Source organism: Rana temporaria, chromosome 4 (genome assembly GCF_905171775.1).
Source record: "Rana temporaria chromosome 4, aRanTem1.1, whole genome shotgun sequence".
Lineage (NCBI taxonomy): Eukaryota > Metazoa > Chordata > Amphibia > Anura > Ranidae > Rana > Rana temporaria.
The window spans coordinates 61,179,719-61,198,793 of NC_053492.1; the positions used below are offsets into that span (position 1 = coordinate 61,179,719).

Here is a 19,075-nt window from a genome sequence, read left to right on the forward strand (position 1 = left end):
TACACCTGCTACTTATTGGTACCTGGGACTTATAAATAGTTAAATGCCCAAACACCTGTTTGGGGGATAAAAAATGTTTCCTCTACCCTAGATGACACTTTTTTTTTTTTTTTTTTTTTTCAAATCTAGGCAAGAAAAAACATTCTATCCCCCTGAGTAGTATTGCCAGAGAAAAGACTATGAGATGGAAAAGAAAACAGCCTATTCCTAGGCTAAACCACAATCTTCTGAAGACTGTAGTATTCTTTCTGGCCACTGTGTGTCCTCGGCGCCCCGTGCTTCACTCCAGTCTTTCCTCCCTCAAACCAAAGTATTGAATGAGCTGTGGCATCTAAGGAAGGGCCGCCCCTTCCTTAAACCACTGACCCGCCCTTCCCCCCAGCTAAAACGGCGCCAAATGCGCCTATAACACGTGAACGCGCGCCGCGCGCCGACAGGGGGGGGGGGGGGTTGGGAGGAAGGGCCTCTCTGTTCCTGCAGCCGCAGCCTGGAACACACGAGGAGGTCAGCGTTTTGCCTGCCTTGCAGGCATGAGGAAGAAGACTGGATGGAGCATCGCCTGGAGGCTTGCAGGTAAGCACAGCTCTCTGACACACACATACACTTTGTACACAAAAGGCCCCACTCACAGCTTTTCCAACACTACCAGGGAGGTCACTTTTTATGGGGAATAATAACATATAGAGCCATCCTATCTTCATGATATGTGACTGGTTTGCCAGATGCAATGCATAACCTTAGGCATGTCCCCTGTGACCTCCCAGAAAAAACTTGCTAAGAGCCAAGTTCCGCAAGTTTTCCCCTTACTTACCTGCTCCATGCCGCAGGACTTTGCCAAGCAAGAGGCCCAATCTTCCCCCATCTCCGTGGGGATGTCTAGACCTTCAGGCCCTGGGAACCTTCTTCTTCCATGAAGGATCCACTGTCCTGGACCCATACAGCACCCTGGCAAACAGAAAACATTAGGCGCCCAAAGGTTTTCTAAGTTCTGGGCCCAGGGTCCAGCTCTCTTAAAAAGAAAGCATTATGGGCTATACCCCAAGGGTTTGGGGTCCGGTTACTGACCACTTTAGCGCTGAGGCTTTTTTGGACAGAACCGGTTAGCTCACCTAATCCCAAGGATGCGGAGGCAAGCTAAACCATGACTAACACCTAAGACACTGGCGTAAAAACTGAGGTACTCCTCCTATGGGAGGGGGTTATATAGGGAGGGGCATTTCCTGTTTGAAGATTGCCAGTGTCTACACCTGAAGGTACTCCATATAACCCATATAGTAATGAATGCCGCTCTGTGTCCCGTGATGTAACGATAAAGAAAGTAGGGTAGCCAGGCAGAGAAGTCATCAAGAAAGGAGGATACTGGACCCGGGGGGCGGTAGATGACAGCTATCCTTAGAGAAACTGGGGAGAAGAGACGAATGCAATGTGCCTCAAATGAGGAGAGTGACAGAGAGGGAGGTGGCTGAAGTACCTGAAAGGTGCTATGTGGGGCCAATAGGATTCCAACACCGCCTCCTTTTGTATCCGCTGGTTCTGGGGGAGTGAGTCCAAAGAAGACCACCGTGGGATAGAGCAGCAGAAGACGCAGTGTCTGATTCTTGAAGCCAGGTTTCAGTAATGGTGAGTAGATTAAATGAGTTAGTGATAAAGAGATCATGGAGGGGGGTGAGTTTGTTACAGACGGAGCGAGCATTCCAAAGGGCGCAAGAGAAAGGGAGTCTGGTCTTGGGAAGAAGGGAAATGGGAACTAGATTGTGTGGATTGCGACTGCATCCAGAGGGTGTAGGGCAGGCCCGGACTGGCCATAGGGCATACCGGGCATATGCCCGGTGGGCTGCGAATGGCCCTCGGCGGGCCGCATGTCACATCTCCCCAGGGGTGTACCAAGGCAGGGCTGTCTTATTGGGTGGGCACAGCCCAGGGGCCCCAAGTGGCCCTAGGGCCCGATTCTGTCACAACCCTGCAGGATGTAGCAGAGCTGAAAAGACAGAGCACAGCAGTGTGGTCTGGTCTCTGCAGTGGAGCGCTGGGCTGCCTGGTTCGGGAGTCAGTCGGGCGGCTGCTTTTAATGTGGTTCTGCCTGTGGGGAAGTGGGGCTGGCAGCTGTCACTTGTCTCTCTCCTCTGTCCTTCACCTCTGTCTTCCCTGAGTCTGAGAGATGAATGTCAGCACTCAGCAGAAGCTCCACCTCCACGGTCTCCACAAGGCAGCAGGTTGGGACTCCCCAGTTAACTGTGAAAGTGCTGCCTTGGTATCTGCCTGTGCCATTACTTCAGGTCTCACTCATATTATCACACAGGGATTCAGAGTGAACAGGACCTCAGAGTGCTGAAGACCCATGTAAACTGACCAATCCCTGATTTCCTGCTGTGCCCAGCCATTATAGCAAACCCCACCCCCTCATGTGCACACAGCATGGTGCAAGGTGTGTGTGCAGCTGCAGCATGAAAAATGCAATTGGAGGAGACTAGAGGCCGAAAAATCGGTAAGTCCACTGTCCAGAGTGACACCCCCTTCAACATCAACTAATGTCCCTCTCTGCTGCTCTGAGGCGGTTCACACTATGCGGTGCGGGAACTGCATGCGAGTTTGAACAGTAATCGCACTGCATTCCTGTTCAAATCACAAGTGATTTTTCAGCAGTGCAAATTAAACCATTCATTAAGTATGGCTAAAAATCGCTCCAAATCTGCACCAAAGTGTTGCAAGACCCTTATTTTTTGGCCACCCCTAAATCAATTCTGCAAATCACACTGCTTTTTGCGAACTGATTTCAGTGTGTCGTTACCTTAACATACACACCTGCAGCGGTTCGCATTAACAGGGTGTGATTTGGATGTGGTGCGGAATCTGCACAGAATTTTTTGCGAATGCAGAGCGCAAAAGTGTGAACCGGCACTTATGCCGCGTACACACGGTCGTTTTATGCGATGTAAAAAAACAACGTTTTTAAAAACGTCAATTTAATTGATCGTGTGTGGGAGAAAACGTCGTTTTATGTCTTCTGAAAAACTACCAAAAAAAATTCAAGCATGCTTCAATTTTATGTGTCGTTTTTCAAAACGTCGTTTTTTACTTCACAGAAATTGACCGTGTGTAGCAAAAAACGACGTTTCAAACGACGTTTTTGAACCCGCGCATGCCCAGAAGCTAGTTATGAAGCGAGCTTCAATGGAAAAAACGTGGTGAACATAACCTCGCTTTGCTAGAGCATTGTGAAAAAACGATGGTGTGTAGGCAACGTCGTTTTTGAAAATTGAAGTTTCAAAAACGTCGTTTTTTACTTCACAGAAAACGTCGTTTTTTTACATCGCATAAAACGACCGTGTGTACGCGGCATTAGTCTCTTAGGCCCAGATTCTCAAAGGCGTTACGACGGCGCAACACCATTTGCGCCGTCGTAAGTCCTAATCTGGCCCCGGGTATCTATGCGACTGATTCTAATGCCGTGTACACACGGTCGTTTTATGTGATGAAAAAAAATGACGTTTTTAAAAACGTCACTTTAATTGACCGTGTGTGGGGGAAAACGTCGTTTTATGTCTTCTAAAAAACGACCAAAAAAAATTGAAGCATGCTTCAATTTTATGTGTCGTTTTTCAAAACGTCAACTTTTACTTCACAGAAATTGACCGTGTGTAGCAAAAACGTCGTTTAAAACGACGTTTTTTCATCCGCACATGCCCAGAAGCTACTTATGAAGCGAGCTTCAATGGAAAAACGTGGTGGAACGTAACCTCGCTTTGCTAGAACATTGTGAGAAAACGATGGTGTGTATGCAACTTCGTCTTTGAAAATTGAAGTTTCAAAAACGTCGTTTTTTACTTCACAGAAAATGTCGTTTTTTTTTCATCACATAAAGTGATGGTGTGTATGCGGCATTAGAATCAGTTACGCATAGATACCCATTAGATCTGACAGGCGTAAGGCTCTTACGCTGTCAGATCTTAAATGCATTTTTTTTTCCCGCCGCTAGGTGTCGCCGATGTCGTTTTCCCTGTCGCTTATGTAAATTAGCAAATTACGACGATTCCCGAACGTACGCGCGCTCGACGCAGAGAATTTACGACATTTCAGTAGCCTTTGCGACGCGTAACGTAATGAGGCGCAGCCAATGTTAACTATGGCCGTCGTTCCCGCATCGAAATTTTCAAAATCTACGTCGTTTGCGTAAAACGTCCGTGAATGGCGCTGGACGCCATTTACGTTAACGCCTAAGCAAATTACGTCGGTGCGACGTCATTTAGCGCAATGCACGTCGGGTAATTTACCCGACGGCGCATGCGCAGTATGCTCGGCGCGGTAATGTGCCTAATTTAAATGGTGCCCGCCCCATTTGAATTGGGCGGGCTTGCGCCGAGGGCTTTTACGATACACCGCCGCAAGTTTACAGGTAAGTGTTCTAAGAATCAGGCACTAACGCTGTAAAACTGCGGTGGTGTAACGTAAAACACATACGTTACGCTGCCCAGGAGCAACGTAATTGTATGAGAATCTGGGCCTTACTGTATAAAACTGCTGCACTGCAGTGGCGGCTGATGCTCAAAATTTTTGGGGGGCGCAAACAAACTGAAAAAACAAACATCAAATGCAGCCACTGTGCCCATAAAATGCAGCCACTGTGCCATCAAATGCAGCCACTGTGCCATCAAACGCAGCCACTGTGCCATCAAACGCAGCCACTGTACCATCAAATGCAGCCACTGTGCCATCAAACGCAGCCACTGTACCATCAAATGCAGCCACTGTGTCAGGCAAACGCAGCCACTGTACCCATAAATTGCCACCACTGTGCCATCAAATGCAGCTACTGTAACCATCAATTGCCACCAGTGTGCCCCGTTAATTGCCACCAGTTTGCCCCATCAATTGCCACCAGTGTGCCCACCTGCCTGTCTCGGGTCACGGCGTGGTCCACGCTCCCTCTGAGTCCTCGATGTTATCTCCCGTCCTCTTCTGGTATGATTGGACACCTGATAGGCGTCCAATCCCAGCACCTATCGCTTCAGCCAATCAGGTGACAGGTAACCAGACCCGGTGCACCTGATTGGCTGAGAGGCGGGTCAGTGTTAGGGAAGCAAATTTATTCACTTCCCTAACACAACACTGTGTACGCACAGTATTGCACCCACTGTTTACCAATTCGTAAGCCTATTAGAGCCTATGGCTTTAATCAGGATGCCTATTAGAGCCCATGGCTCTAATCAGGCACTTCCAAAACACCCCCACCGCTATAATTCAGATGCCCGGTGCCCGACAAGGGACCAGACACATGAATAGGGGGCGGCAGTGGCGACAATAGATAGGTTCATGCATGAACCTATCTACTGGTGATTGATGGGAGAGAGAGGGTGGCACTCCTGCATCCTCTATGGACGCACTGACACTGTGCACATGGCTTGCTTTTCAGAGGTATTAGATGGGCGGTGAAGAGGTGATATGTTGCTTCCTCACCACCTATTTTAACCCACTAAAAGCTGCATCACCCCCACCACAACTATGTGCATTGGAAAGTTGCAGCACAGACTCTTATTTGATTTGGTTGCATTTGGTAAGCAGTAGTGCCCACCAAATGCAACTGGTGATATAATTCTTGCTGCACACAGTCACGAATCAAAGCATTGTGGCTCCAGCATGTATACACCCCCCCAGCTGCTGCCTTGTCAGCAATTCACCCAAGCTGCTGCATTACAACATGCTGTGCTTTCTTTTTTAACCACTTGCCAACCGTATAGTGTGTGTGTGTGTGTGTGTGTGTGTGTGTATATGTATATATATATATATATATGTCCGCCGACACCTGTGATCACTCAGGACAATAGCAGAACGTCAAGACAGACTGCCGTTCTGTCAGTAGGGAAGGTATTGATCCTGTGTTCCCACAAAACAGTAACATGGATCAATGCCTTCCCCTAGTAAAAGCACCTCCCCATAGTAACCAAGCACAGGCTAGGCACACAGTTAAGCCCTTGGGTATCATTAGTACAGTGACAGTGCAATGTTTTTAGCACTAATCACTGTATTGGTGTCACTGGTCCCCAAAAGTTGTCACTTAGTGTCTGATTTATCTGCCGCAATGTCGCAGTCTCTATACATGTGTCTATCTTTTGAGGAAGAAGGATGTTGTGCTCAAGAAGTTTGTGTACACACACTTAATAAGGCAGTTATCTTCTCTTATGTTTAGGGTACTACTATCTGTGTTGCGAAAAGTGTCTATAAGACAATATATTTTTTTGATTTGAGATTAAGATTTTCGTGTGCAATGTTACTTGTATATTTTTTGAGGTGGATAACCAAATTGGGGAAGGTTTGTAGGGGCCCCAGCGCATTACTTTGCCCAGGGGCCCATGATGCTATTAAGATGGCCTTGTACCAAGGGGTTGCAGGCCAAGAGGGGACGCCCAAACTGGTAAACACATGATAGCAGAGATTCCCCACCCCCCGCCACCAACACAGCGCCAGATATAGATGATCAGGGCGATTTCTACCCTCCCCTTGCTGCCCGCAGGACCAGTTATTAACCATCATTAACCCCCGCTGCACCCCCCCGGTAGGGTGACCACATCTCCAAACTGCCACATCTCCAAACTGCCACATCCCCCCCCCCCCCCAAAAAAGGTGATTTTTTTTGAGAAAAAAATTACAAATTTTGGGGCAGGGGCGTATGAAATCAGTGGGCCCGTGTGGAAGATCAAAAGTGGGCCCTAGGCATCAAGAAGAACAATATGTTGCACAAAGCGCGTTGTGGGGAACAGTGGACAGGTCTTAAATTGCGCTTAAAGGGGGTGTTATTAAAGAGAGTCTGGGATGACTAATATAGTGCAGAATGTGGTAATGTTAAATAGGGAATGCAGAGTGTATGGTGGGGGGTAATATGTACATAGTAGGGTGGATAGGGGGACAGTGTGGCAGTGGGATGGATAAAGGGACAGTTAGTGTAGACAGAGGGACAGTGGGGTGGACGAAGGGACAGTGGGGTGGACGGAGGGACAGTGGGGTGGATGTAGGGATAGAAGCACAGTGGGGTGGACAAAGGGACAGTGGGGTGGACAGAGGGACAGTGGGGTGGACAGAGGGATAGAAGGACAGTGGGGTGGACGGAGGGACAGTGGGGTGGACGGAGGGACAGTGGGGTGGACGGAGGGACAGTGGGGTGGACGGAGGGACCGTGGGGTGGACGGAGGGACCGTGGGGTGGATGTAGGGATAGAAGGACAGTGGGGTGGATAGAGGGACAGTGGGGTGGATGGAGGGACAGGGGGACAGTGGGATGGAGGGACAGGGGGACAGTGGGATGGAGGGACAGGGGGACAGTGGGGGGGATGGAGGGACAGGGGGACAGTGGGGGGGGATAGAGAGACAGAGGGATAAAGGGACAGTGGGGTGGATGGAGGGACAGTGGGGTGGATGGAGGGACAGTGGGGTGGATGGAGGGACAGTGGGGTGGATGGAGGGACCGTGGGGTGGATGGAGGGACCGTGGGGGGGATGGAGGGACAGTGGGGGGGATGGAGGGACAGTGGGGGGATGGAGGGACAGTGGGGTGGATAGAGGGACCGTGGGGTGGATAGAGGGACAGTGAAGTGGATAGAGGGACAGTGAGGTGGATAGAGGGACAGTGAAGTGGATAGAGGGACAGTGAGGTGGATAGAGGGACAGTGGGGTGGATAGAGGGACAGTGGGTTGGATGGGGGGACCGTGGGGTGGATGGAGGGACCGTGGGGTGGATGGAGGGACCGTGGGGGGGATGGAGGGACAGTGGGGTGGATGGAGGGACCGTGGGGTGGATAGAGGGACCGTGGGGTGGATGGAGGGACCGTGGGGTGGATAGAGGGACCGTGGGGTGGATAGAGGGACAGTGAAGTGGATAGAGGGACAGTGAAGTGGATAGAGGGACAGTGAAGTGGATAGAGGGACAGTGAGGTGGATAGAGGGACAGTGGGGTGGATAGAGGGACAGTGGGGTGGATGGGGGGACAGTGGGTTGGATGGAGGGACAGTGGGATGGATGGAGGGACAGGGGGTGGATAGAGAGACAGTGGAGTGGATGGAGGGACAGTGGGGTGGATGGAGGGACCGTGGGGTGGATGGAGGGACCGTGGGGTGGATGGGGGGACCGTGGGGTGGATGGGGGGACCGTGGGGTGGATGGAGGGACCGTGGGGTGGATGGAGGGACCGTGGGGTGGATGGAGGGACCGTTGGGTGGATGGAGGGACCGTGGGGTGGATGGAGGGACCGTGGGGTGGATGGAGGGACCGTGGGGTGGATGGAGGGACCGTGGGGTGGATGGAGGGACAGTGGGGTGGATGGAGGGACCGTGGAGTGGATGGAGGGACCGTGGAGTGGATGGAGGGACAGAGGGATAAAGGGACAGTGGGGTGAATGGAGGGACCGTGGGGTGAATGGAGGGACCGTGGGGTGAATGGAGGGACCGTGGGGTGAATGGAGGGACCGTGGGGTGAATGGAGGGACCGTGGGGTGAATGGAGGGACCGTGGGGTGGATGGAGGGACCGTGGGGTGGATGGAGGGACCGTGGGGTGGATAGAGGGACAGTGAAGTGGATAGAGGGACAGTGAGGTGGATAGAGGGACAGTGGGGTGGATAGAGGGACAGTGGGGTGGATAGAGGGACAGTGGGGTGGATGGGGGGACAGTGGGGTGGATGGGGGGACAGTGGGTTGGATGGAGGGACAGTGGGTTGGATGGAGGGACAGTGGGATGGATGGAGGGACAGGGGGTGGATAGAGAGACAGTGGAGTGGATGGAGGGACAGTGGGGTGGATGGAGGGACCGTGGGGTGGATGGGGGGGACCGTGGGGTGGATCGAGGGACCGTGGGGTGGATCGAGGGACCGTGGGGTGGATCGAGGGACCGTGGGGTGGATCGAGGGACCGTGGGGTGGATGGAGGGACAGTGGTGCTCAGTGATAGGATATACACATACCTCTCTCCTGCTGTGGGTTGTACTATAGCAGAGGTGGCAGTATAATAGGAGGGATGGCAGTGGAGGGCAGAGAGTATGTTGGGAGGGGGTAGTAGTGAAGGACAGTATGATGGGAGGGGGTAGTAGTGAAGGACAGTATGATGGGAGGGGGTAGTAGTGAAGGGCAGTATGATGGGAGGGGTAGTAGTGAAGGACAGTATGATGGGAGGGGGTAGTAGTGAAGGACAGTATGATGGGAGGGGGTAGTAGTGAAGGGCAGTATGATGGGAGGGGTAGTAGTGAAGGATAGTATGATGGGAGGGGTAGTAGTGAAGGACAGTATGATGGGAGGGGTAGTAGTGAAGGACAGTATGATGGGAGGGGTAGTAGTGAAGGACAGTATGATGGGAGGGGGTAGTAGTGAAGGACAGTATGATGGGAGGGGTAGTAGTGAAGGACAGTTTGATGATGGGAGGGGCAGTAGTGAAGGACAGTATGATGGGAGGGGTAGTAGTGAAGGACAGTATGATGGGAGGGGTAGTAATGAAGGACAGTATGATGATGGGAGGGGTAGTAGTGAAGGACAGTATGATGGGAGGGGGTAGTAGTGAAGGACAGTATGATGGGAGGGGGTAGTAGTGAAGGACAGTATGATGGGAGGGGTAGTAGTGAAGGACAGTATGATGATGGGAGGGGTAGTAGTGAAGGACAGTATGGTGGGAGGGGTAGTAGTGAAGGACAGTATGATGATGGGAGGGGTAGTAGTGAAGGACAGTATGATGGGAGGGGTAGTAGTGAAGGACAGTATGATGATGGGAGGGGGTAGTAGTGAAGGACAGTATGATGGGAGGGGTAGTAGTGAAGGACAGTATGATGGGAGGGGTAGTAGTGAAGGACAGTATGATGGGAGGGGTAGTAGTGAAGGACAGTATGATGGGAGGGGTAGTAGTGAAGGACAGTATGATGGGAGGGGTAGTAGTGAAGGACAGTATGATGATGGGAGGGGTAGTAGTGAAGGACAGTATGATGGGAGGGGTAGTAGTGAAGGACAGTATGATGATGGGAGGGGTAGTAGTGAAGGACAGTATGATGGGAGGGGTAGTAGTGAAGGACAGTATGATGATGGGAGGGGGTAGTAGTGAAGGACAGTATGATGGGAGGGGTAGTAGTGAAGGACAGTATGATGGGAGGGGTAGTAGTGAAGGACAGTATGATGGGAGGGGTAGTAATGAAGGGCAGTATGATGGGAGGGGTAGTAGTGAAGGACAGTATGATGGGAGGGGTAGTAGTGAAGGACAGTATGATGGGAGGGGTAGTAATGAAGGGCAGTATGATGGGAGGGGTAGTAGTGAAGGGCAGTATGATGGGAGGGAGGGCAGTATGTTGGGAGGGGTAGTAGTGAAGGACAGTACAGCATGACTGGAGGGGTGCAGTGTATGGGACAGAGCAGAGTGACCATGATTCAGTCAGGGCAGTGCAGGGAGCATTTCACTTACCTTTCTTCCAGCGCAGGAACAGCCATCAGGGAAGAGGCGGGGTCGGGGGCGGAGCTGGGGGCGGAGCTTAGGCGCGAGGCGGAATCCTCCACCGACTCGCTCGGAATGCTGGGGCTCCACTCTCCTCCTAATCGTGACGTCACTGGTTGTTAGACGCCAGTCGGGCTATACCTAGCAACCAGTTGTTTTGGCAGTGAGCCAGGCAGTGTCTGAGGGGAAAACCAAGTGGTCTCGCTGGACAGAACTAGCACAGCGGGCAGTGAGGGACAGCGGCAATGCAGTGGCAATTTTTAGGGGGCATCAGATCGGCCAAGGGGGCAATTCCGGGACACTGTATTGTCCCGGAACCAAGGTGGCCGGGACCAGGGACAAAGATATCAATTACGGGACAATCCCGGGCAGTCCGGGACACGTGGTCACCCTACCCCCCGGGCTGCTCAGTCTAAAATGCCCGGGCCTATTTTGTGTCCCAGTCTGGGCCTGGTGTAGGGTAATGGGTGCACAGTTAGATGAAGGAGGGCCAGGGTTTGGGGAGACATCACCAGAGTATAGGAGAAGTAGAAGGGTGAGGAAGGTAATGTGGGAATGTGATTTATATGAGGGGACATGCCCCAGCGATTTGGAGCATTGGGCATTTGGCTTTAGAATTAGCATGAGTTGGTGAGTGCAGTAATAAGAAGAGGACAGAAGTGAGGGTGATATATATAGGGTGTGGGGTGGAGAAGAGGGGTGAATGGAAGACAGTTTAAGGATAGAAGACACAGCTGTCAGGAGTGGTAGACAGTGCATTTTAGAAAGGGAAGGAAAAGTGAAACCTCCCAAAAAAAAAAAAAAAGTATACCTGTATTATAAACGGCAAAGCATTTAATCGTTTATTGCTTTGTGCAATCGCTAAAGTGCTGAGTCAGAAGTGCTTCCACTTAGAGAAAGAGCCCCAGATACTATGAGCCCCCTGCTAATGCTTCCCCCAAAAGGATGCTTACATTTATATTGACAGAGATAGGGGGTGGGTGCATTTCAATTATCTAATCAGGAGGTAATAAAGGTATGCTGATCAACAGGGCAAAATTCTTAGCTCAGAAACAGATCAGCAGGAGGACAATAAAATTAATGGGCCGTGATTTTGGGTAAGCCGAGGGAGATAATAAAGCATTGTAATGTGAACAGATCTACAGAGGGTTAAGCAAAAATAACATGCCAGTATTATCCATGCCATGTATTATTATACATAAACAAAACATACAGTAATGTTTCAGTTTTTGAGTGGATGTCAGACAGCTGAAACATACCATAGTCATTTAAACTACAGAAAACACGTCAGTTTTTTCAGTATGACATTTTACTTACCAGTGTTACCATGTGTGGGCGAGTTGTCATTTGAGAATTGTATTGTGTAATTAGAGAAATCGGAGGTAGGTATACAGCAGAATATTTGTGCCTGTGTACCACAGCTTGTTATAACTGGTGTCGGAGTGTAAACCGATATCATTTCTATTCTAGGCAAAGGTACAATATTCACCCTGACGCTGGCAGATGTGGGAAGGCTCCTCTGATAGACAATACAAACGTAGGTGCCTGTAGATAGCAAAACAGAAAACAGGTCAGGTTTGTACCTCAAATGTCCCATAATAGATATAACAGAGAATTCTGTAAAACATTTACAACACTTTCTGGTGGTAGGGTCCCTTCACAACAACCTGCACCTAATTCAGGCAAGCCTTGCAACAGCTTTGTTGAGGTTTCCGACACATGTGACAGATTCAGATAGTTCTTAGTACCGTCACTTTAAGAACCTGTCGTTATGACTGCAACAGATTCAAAAAGAGTTATCACCAGTACACTGGTCAGGAAACTGGCGGTAATTAAAGGGTTAGTTCAGCTTTACCAAAAACTTCCCATGCAGATAAGGGGCTTCTGTAGATAAAAAAATTTATAGCTCAGACCAAAGTTGAATAATGTCCTTGCTATAGGTGTAGGACATATACACTCACCGGCCACTTTATTAGGTACACCTTGCTAGTACTGGGTTTAGGGTTGCCACCTCATCCCTTTAAAAAGGAACACATCTGAATTACACAGGTTCTGTGGCTGATTAAGGTGGTAATTAAACTCACTTGGTGCCTTATCTGCATTAAATTAGCCTCAGAATCTGTGTAATTCAGATGTGTTCCTTTTTAAAGGGATGAGGTGGCAACCCTAACTGGGTTGGACCCCCTTTTCCCTTCAGAACTGCCTTAATTCTTCACGGCATAGATCACAGGTGGCAAACACAAGGCCCACGGGCCAAATCCGGCCCGCCAGACCTTGTCATGTGGCTGCTACCTCCTGTTCTCACCGCTGACTATTCGTTCCACTGTCATGCCAGATCTCCTAGGCAACAAGAATAAAAATTTCCAGCTCTAATATCTTCAGTCCTGCATGCTTTGTGTGAGCTGAGCGCATGCGCGGCTTCTCCTAGGCAACAAGGGTAAAAAAAAAATAAAAAAAAAATTTCATAATTCTATCCCCTATTTTGTAGGCGCTATAACTTTTGCGCAAACCAATCACTATAAGCTTATTGCGATTTTTTTTTTTTATCAAAAATATGTAGAAGAATATGTATCAGCCTAAACTGAGAAAAAAAAATGTTTTAAAAAAAAAAAAAAATTGGATATTTATTAATCCAAAAAGTAAAACATATTGGCCCGGATTCAGGTAGATTTGCCCCTTTGTTACGGAGGCGCAGGGCAGCGTTTTTGCCCTGCGCCCCCGCAAATTTCCTGCGCTACCCGCGATTCACGGAGCAGTAGCTCCGTAAATTGCATGTGCGCTGTTTAAAATTGCCCTGCGTAAGGGCGCCTAATTAGGCGCGCTCCCGCGCCGAGCGCAGAGCGCATGCTCCGTCGGGAAACTTTCCCGACGTGCATTGCGGCAAATGACGTCGCAAGGACGTCATTTGCTTCAAAGTGAACGTGAATGGCGTCCAGCGGCATTCACGAATCACTTACGCAAACGACATAAAATTTAAATTTCGCGACGCGGGAACGACGGGTATACTTTAGCATTGGCTGCCCCTGCTATTAGAAGGGGCAGCCTTACGCTAAACACGCCGTACGCAAGGCTCGCGTACCGTAGTGAATCGGCGTTAGTATGCAATTTGCATACTATACGCTGACCACTACGGGAACGCCCCCTAGCGGTCATCGCAAGAATGCAGCCTAAGATATGCGGGCATAAGAGCCTTATGCCACGCAGATCTTAGGCTGCAGTCGGCGTAACAAGCTCTCTGAATCAGGAGAACTCATTACGCCTGGGCAACTAAGCAATTGCGCTGCGTAACTATGGTTACGCAGGCGCAATTGCTCTCTGAATCCGGGCCATTGTGTTTTTTAAAAAAATGTCAGTCTTTTTTTGGTTATAGCGTAAAAAAAAAAAAACACAGGGATGATCAAATACCACCAAAAGAAAGCTCTATTTGTGGGAAAAAAATTACAACAATTTTGTTTGGGAGCCACGTCGCACGACCGCGCAATTGTCAGTTAAAGCAACGCAGTGGTGAAAGCTGAAATTTTGCCTGGGCAGGAAGGGGGTATATGTGCCATCCGAGTGATGTCCTTATTGGGCGTTGCCCTGTTGTATGGCTAGTATCCATCACAGCTGATCAAGTGGGTGTGTGTAGCATCTCTTCAGTACAGGCAATTGTGCTGTCTGATTGAGGGCCCCGCCCCCACACTGTCCAGCTGACGTGACGTTGGGGGCAGTCTGGTGCAATTGCTGGACGTATTTAAGCACCTTCCCAGCTATTCAGCCAGTGGCCATTTTCTATGCAGGCCTTACAGCTGTCACTAGCTGTGGCCATCCTACTCACATTCCAGGTATCCTTTGTTAATTTTAATGTATTTGTTATGCCCTTATCCCCTTACCATGTGGGTCACTGTTTTATGGACCTATTCATTCATTCATTACAGATACCTACCTGTACTATGAGGATACACTAGAATTTTACTTTACCCATGGTCGCTGTGCTGTCTGGGAGGGATGCTTTATGCGCTCTGCTGTTTGCCTGCTGGTCTGCCACCTCTGGGACGGGCATATGTTTGGTCTTAACTGTATTTACATTACCATTTTGACATACTATGTAAGTAACCAGAATTGACTTACTACCTCTTTTTTGGTGGATCCAATTTTAATACCTTGATCACTAATCAAATCTGTATTCCAGATATCCCACTACATCCGCCCCTGATGAGTGTTTTTCATATACACAAAACGCCGCGTCGGGCTTACAAAGATGTAGCTATACGCGTTTATGGGACCCATTCTGATCAACCAGTACTTCTATGATCTACTTACATTTTATACTTCACCTATTGCGTGGTTATGCCCAACCTCTATGTGGCTATATATGTTGTCACGGACTGTTATTTATTTAATGTATTTTTATATCAATTATTGTATTATGTATGAAATGTATGTTCTGTACTTTTGTACAAGTTATTTGTTTTTACTAAATATTCTATTTTCTCAATACATGAACATTTCATCTATGGCTTGTTTCATTACTTTGTCCCCATTTAGCCCACTGTTTCATTTAAAGTCCCAAATTCCCTTTGTTGCAATTTTCCGCATACGGGATGGAGATATAGTATGGACGTAATCTCATATAAAGTCCAAGACACAAGGATGGAGATACATCACAGAGGTATTCTCATTTAAAGTCCCAAACACCTTCGGGTGGTACCCCCCTTTTTTCTTATATGTGCCCAGCAAGCAAGTGGTTAAATTACGCAGTACGAACCAAAAGCGGGCCGACGGAAATAGAGTCCGCTGAACACGGCACCTGCGCAATGATGATGATATTGTGACAGACGCTGCCGCACGCTCCAGATGATCGTGCTACTCTGCAAGGGGGTGGGTGCATTACTGTTATATCGTCTAAGGGGCAGATAGCTACTGAAGAGGCCAAGTTTTCAATTGACGGGCAGAGCTGATAACTTGGGGGTGATTGGCTGGCCAATGGCAGAACGCAGTGCGCACTCAGCCATGAAGCCGTAAGCTGTCATGGCCGGGTGCCCACAGTAGATTTGACGGCAGAGAGGAGGGAGAGATGAGTGGAGCTATAGGCGGCCGCATCGATGGACCGTGGGACAGGTGAGTGTCGGTTTAATAAAACTTTTTGTAGCTGCTGATTTTTAATAAACTAAAAATAGGGTGGGTACAGGAATTCACACATGTGGCTGCTGGAAGGTCAGGAGGGATTAGAATCCATAACTGACAAAGAGCCCTGTGAGTTTCACTGTACTGTCTGTGTGCTGAAAATTCTCTGGGCTTTGCACATTCCAGCACACAGTGGAGTTAACACAGTGGAATGTGCAAAGAGCCAGAGAAATGCGGGCACAGACAGAGCACGTGTAGGAGTCACATACTGCTGATAAAAATACCTGTGTGGTAATAAATGCCGTTATAATTAAGTGGCCACTGCTGTATGTCGCTTTTTAAAATATATGCAGATTCATACCTCATAGCTTCATGTGTGTATATAACTGTATATGCCCCTCATGTGACTACATGGCCTGCCTCTCTCCTCTCAAGTCTCACATCTCTCCTGACGTCCGTTCTCAGCCCCGCCCACCGTCTGTAGCTAAAGTATCAGATCACAAGAGAGGCGGGCGGGGCTGACGTCAGGAGAGACTTGAGACAAGGAATGTGAGAGGAGACCCATGCATCTCATTTGCATGGGTCACGCCCACTTCCACCTACACCTTCGAAACCCCCCCCCCCCCTCTGGCGCAGCGTTGGGAGCACTGGCTTGCTGAATTCCATTCTTGCTTCTCTGCGCTGCGTTGGCGTAGCGTACAGTGGTTACTCTACGGCGGCATAATGTGCGCCGTGCTCTCTGTGAATCTGGACCACAGTTGTCAGAAATTGTGGACAAGAATTTAGGATTGGATCCTCTTTTTTTCTAAATAGGTATTTTCCCAAGCACGTGGTTCACCACTTAAATAGGATATGAGGGTAAGGACCTTAATCCTATCATTGGGGAAGGTACAAGGGTGTAATTCAAACATTAATTTACATGCATTAAAGAATTCTCTGTAGGTCTTTCGATCACCAGTGAAAGGTACAGGAGGATTGACTTTAGGTTCAGGAGCAACACGAAGCACATTTGGATTCTGAGCAACTAAGTCTTGCAGGGTTTGGTTCTCCAATTGCAGATTTCGTACAGTTTGAGCAAGGGCGTCTACCTTGTGAGTAAGGGCGACAACATGGATAGCAAGTTCCGCTGGGTTTATGATGCGGTTAGGGAAAATATTGCAAATGCACTTCTCTATGTATGTGATTTTCAGTACTAGACCCCAGGCGTCACTCTAAACAGAGAAAAAGAGTTTGGGGGCCCACCCGGATCTGAAGTGCAGGTAGCGTGGAAGGAGCAGGAACAGCCTCCAGATCGATGCAGATAGAAAGCGATGATGTCTGCGAATGTCCCCCTGGATGCCACCCGATAATTCTCTCCTACGCAGGTCACGACTCAGCCGCATACCATGAAATTTCAAATAAGGGTCTGTGACATTTTTTTCTGGATTTCACTGATACACTTTAGCCTTTTCTTTCGTTCTCCTCTGAAAGCTGCCATTAAATAAATTTTTTTGTGTTGGGTAGCAGGTGAAAAGGTATAACCTGTGTTAAGATGATTTCACCCAGTGGCGTTGCTAGGTGGGAGTAGGGGGTGCCGGCCAAATCCAGGTGACATCCGACAGAGAGTGACACCTGTGGATAGCAGCACCGCTGACACCGCCCGCTGCCCTGATGATCTGTGCCTCTCTCTCACTCTGTGTCCCCAGTAGAGCGGACTGAAGCTGCCTCCTCCTCTCTGTTTACATCCAGTGAGGAGGAGGAGCCCGAGTGACACACACATCTGTGTGTATACATCTGCGGTCGCACTGTTTTGATGTCTGTACACTCTAAGTAGATTAGTAGATGGACATGTGCAGGGGGGCCGCTATGGGAGGGGAGATGGGTGCCTATACTGATGGAGGGTTTGCAATAATGGGGATTCTATACTGATGGGGGGGGTCTGCACTAAGGGGGGTGTCTATACTGCGGGAGCCTGCTCTAAAGAGCGGTGTCTATATTGATGGGAGTCTGCACTAAGGGGGTATTCTATACTGATGGGGGTCTGCACTAAGGGGGATTCTATACTGATGGGGGTCTGCACTAAGGGGGATTCTATACCAATGGGGAGTCTGCACTAAGGAGGGTGTCTAAACTGTAGGGGTCTGCACTAAGGGTGGGATTCTATACTGTTGGAGGGGTCTGCACTAAGAAAGGGATTCTACACTGATTGGGGTGTCTGTACTGATGGGGGTGTGTATGTACTGATGGGGGTCTGCACTGAGGGTGGAGGTCTATACTGAGGGAGAGGGGTCTGTACTGAGGGAGGGGGTCAGTACTTAGTGAGGGGGTGGTCTATACTGACAGAAGGTAGTCTCTACTGAGGGGGAGGTCTATATTGAAGGAGAAGGGGAATCTTTACTGATGGAGGGGGACCTATACTGCGGGAGGGAGGTCTGTAGTTAGTGGAGGGGGGTCTGTACTGAGGGGGGACTTTAGTTGGTGGAGGGCGGGGGGGGGGGTGTGACACCAATTTTTTCAGCAGTGGGTGACACCAAACCTAGTGACGTCACTTTTGATTCTGTGACACTAATGGAAATATGGAAGTCTGTCCAACGGGGACAGCAACAAAGGTCAGATGTTCTAACACCCACTCTAACAATAAAGATGCTGTCTTGCTGGTTATATACCCATCAGAGAGATTCGCCTTACTTCTGGTACTGGAGACACAACAGGAGGTGAGGGTAAACATCTGCAATGGGGGACAAAGGCAGCAATAAATACCTGTCAGGGGGTTTAAAGTATATGTAAAGTCAAAACGAAATTTTTGGGGATAAAATAGTGTAGCGCCTGTGTACTTTATGGTACCGGTGCTAGTTAAATTTAGAGGGAGATCAGAGTGTAGTTAAACTCTAATCCAAATTGTTAAGTGTTCCTGGTTCCGAGACCATGTTGGCCCGGAGCATCTGAACAGCGACGGGAACCCAGTGAGTGACTGGGTTCCCACCTTTGAGGAACCCAAGCTGTATTGCTGTTTGGTGGGGAGTCTGTCTAAGGAGCGCCATTGACAGGCTGGCGATCCAAAAGGGCCTTGACAAACCACCGGGGATCAAGGTAGCCGGACACTGAAGGATTGATCACCTGTCAGTCGGTACCTGAGCGACAAGTTGAAGGAGATCCAGGCGTCATTTATCTAAGGAGGATTGCCTCCATAACTACAAGTCAGAGAGGGCCTGTGGCAGGGGTGTCTCTCTGAAGTTCACCAAGGAGGGTCTGTGGCAGGGACTTTATCCTACAAATGTTCGAGTGATACTCCGGTTGCCAGGTCAGTGAGAATGAATGAATGAATGAAAAACTTATAAAGCGCGGCGCATGCGAACTGAATCGCTTCTGGGCGAGAGAGAGAGAGGCCTGTCCGGGTACACTAAACCCACTCAGGTGGGAGTGGCGCAGAGAAGTGTTACGCTTGGGAGCAGGACTGTTTCCCTATTATCACGCCTGAATCTGCTGTTCTCCTTTCTCCTTCAAATTGACTTTCCTCACCACAAGTTTATTGTTTTTACCCGGC

General features: G+C 49.3%; 1 protein-coding gene across 1 annotated transcript in view; it reads right to left on the minus strand.

The window, feature by feature from the left end:
• Positions 1–19,075, minus strand: part of LOC120936253 (adhesion G protein-coupled receptor F4-like) — a 330,798-nt gene that overhangs the window by 159,452 nt on the left and 152,271 nt on the right. Inside the window, exon 9 of the mRNA XM_040348471.1 lies at positions 11,764–11,991. Coding sequence (XP_040204405.1) covers positions 11,764–11,991 — 228 coding nt within the window. The remainder of the gene's footprint in view (positions 1–11,763; positions 11,992–19,075) is intronic.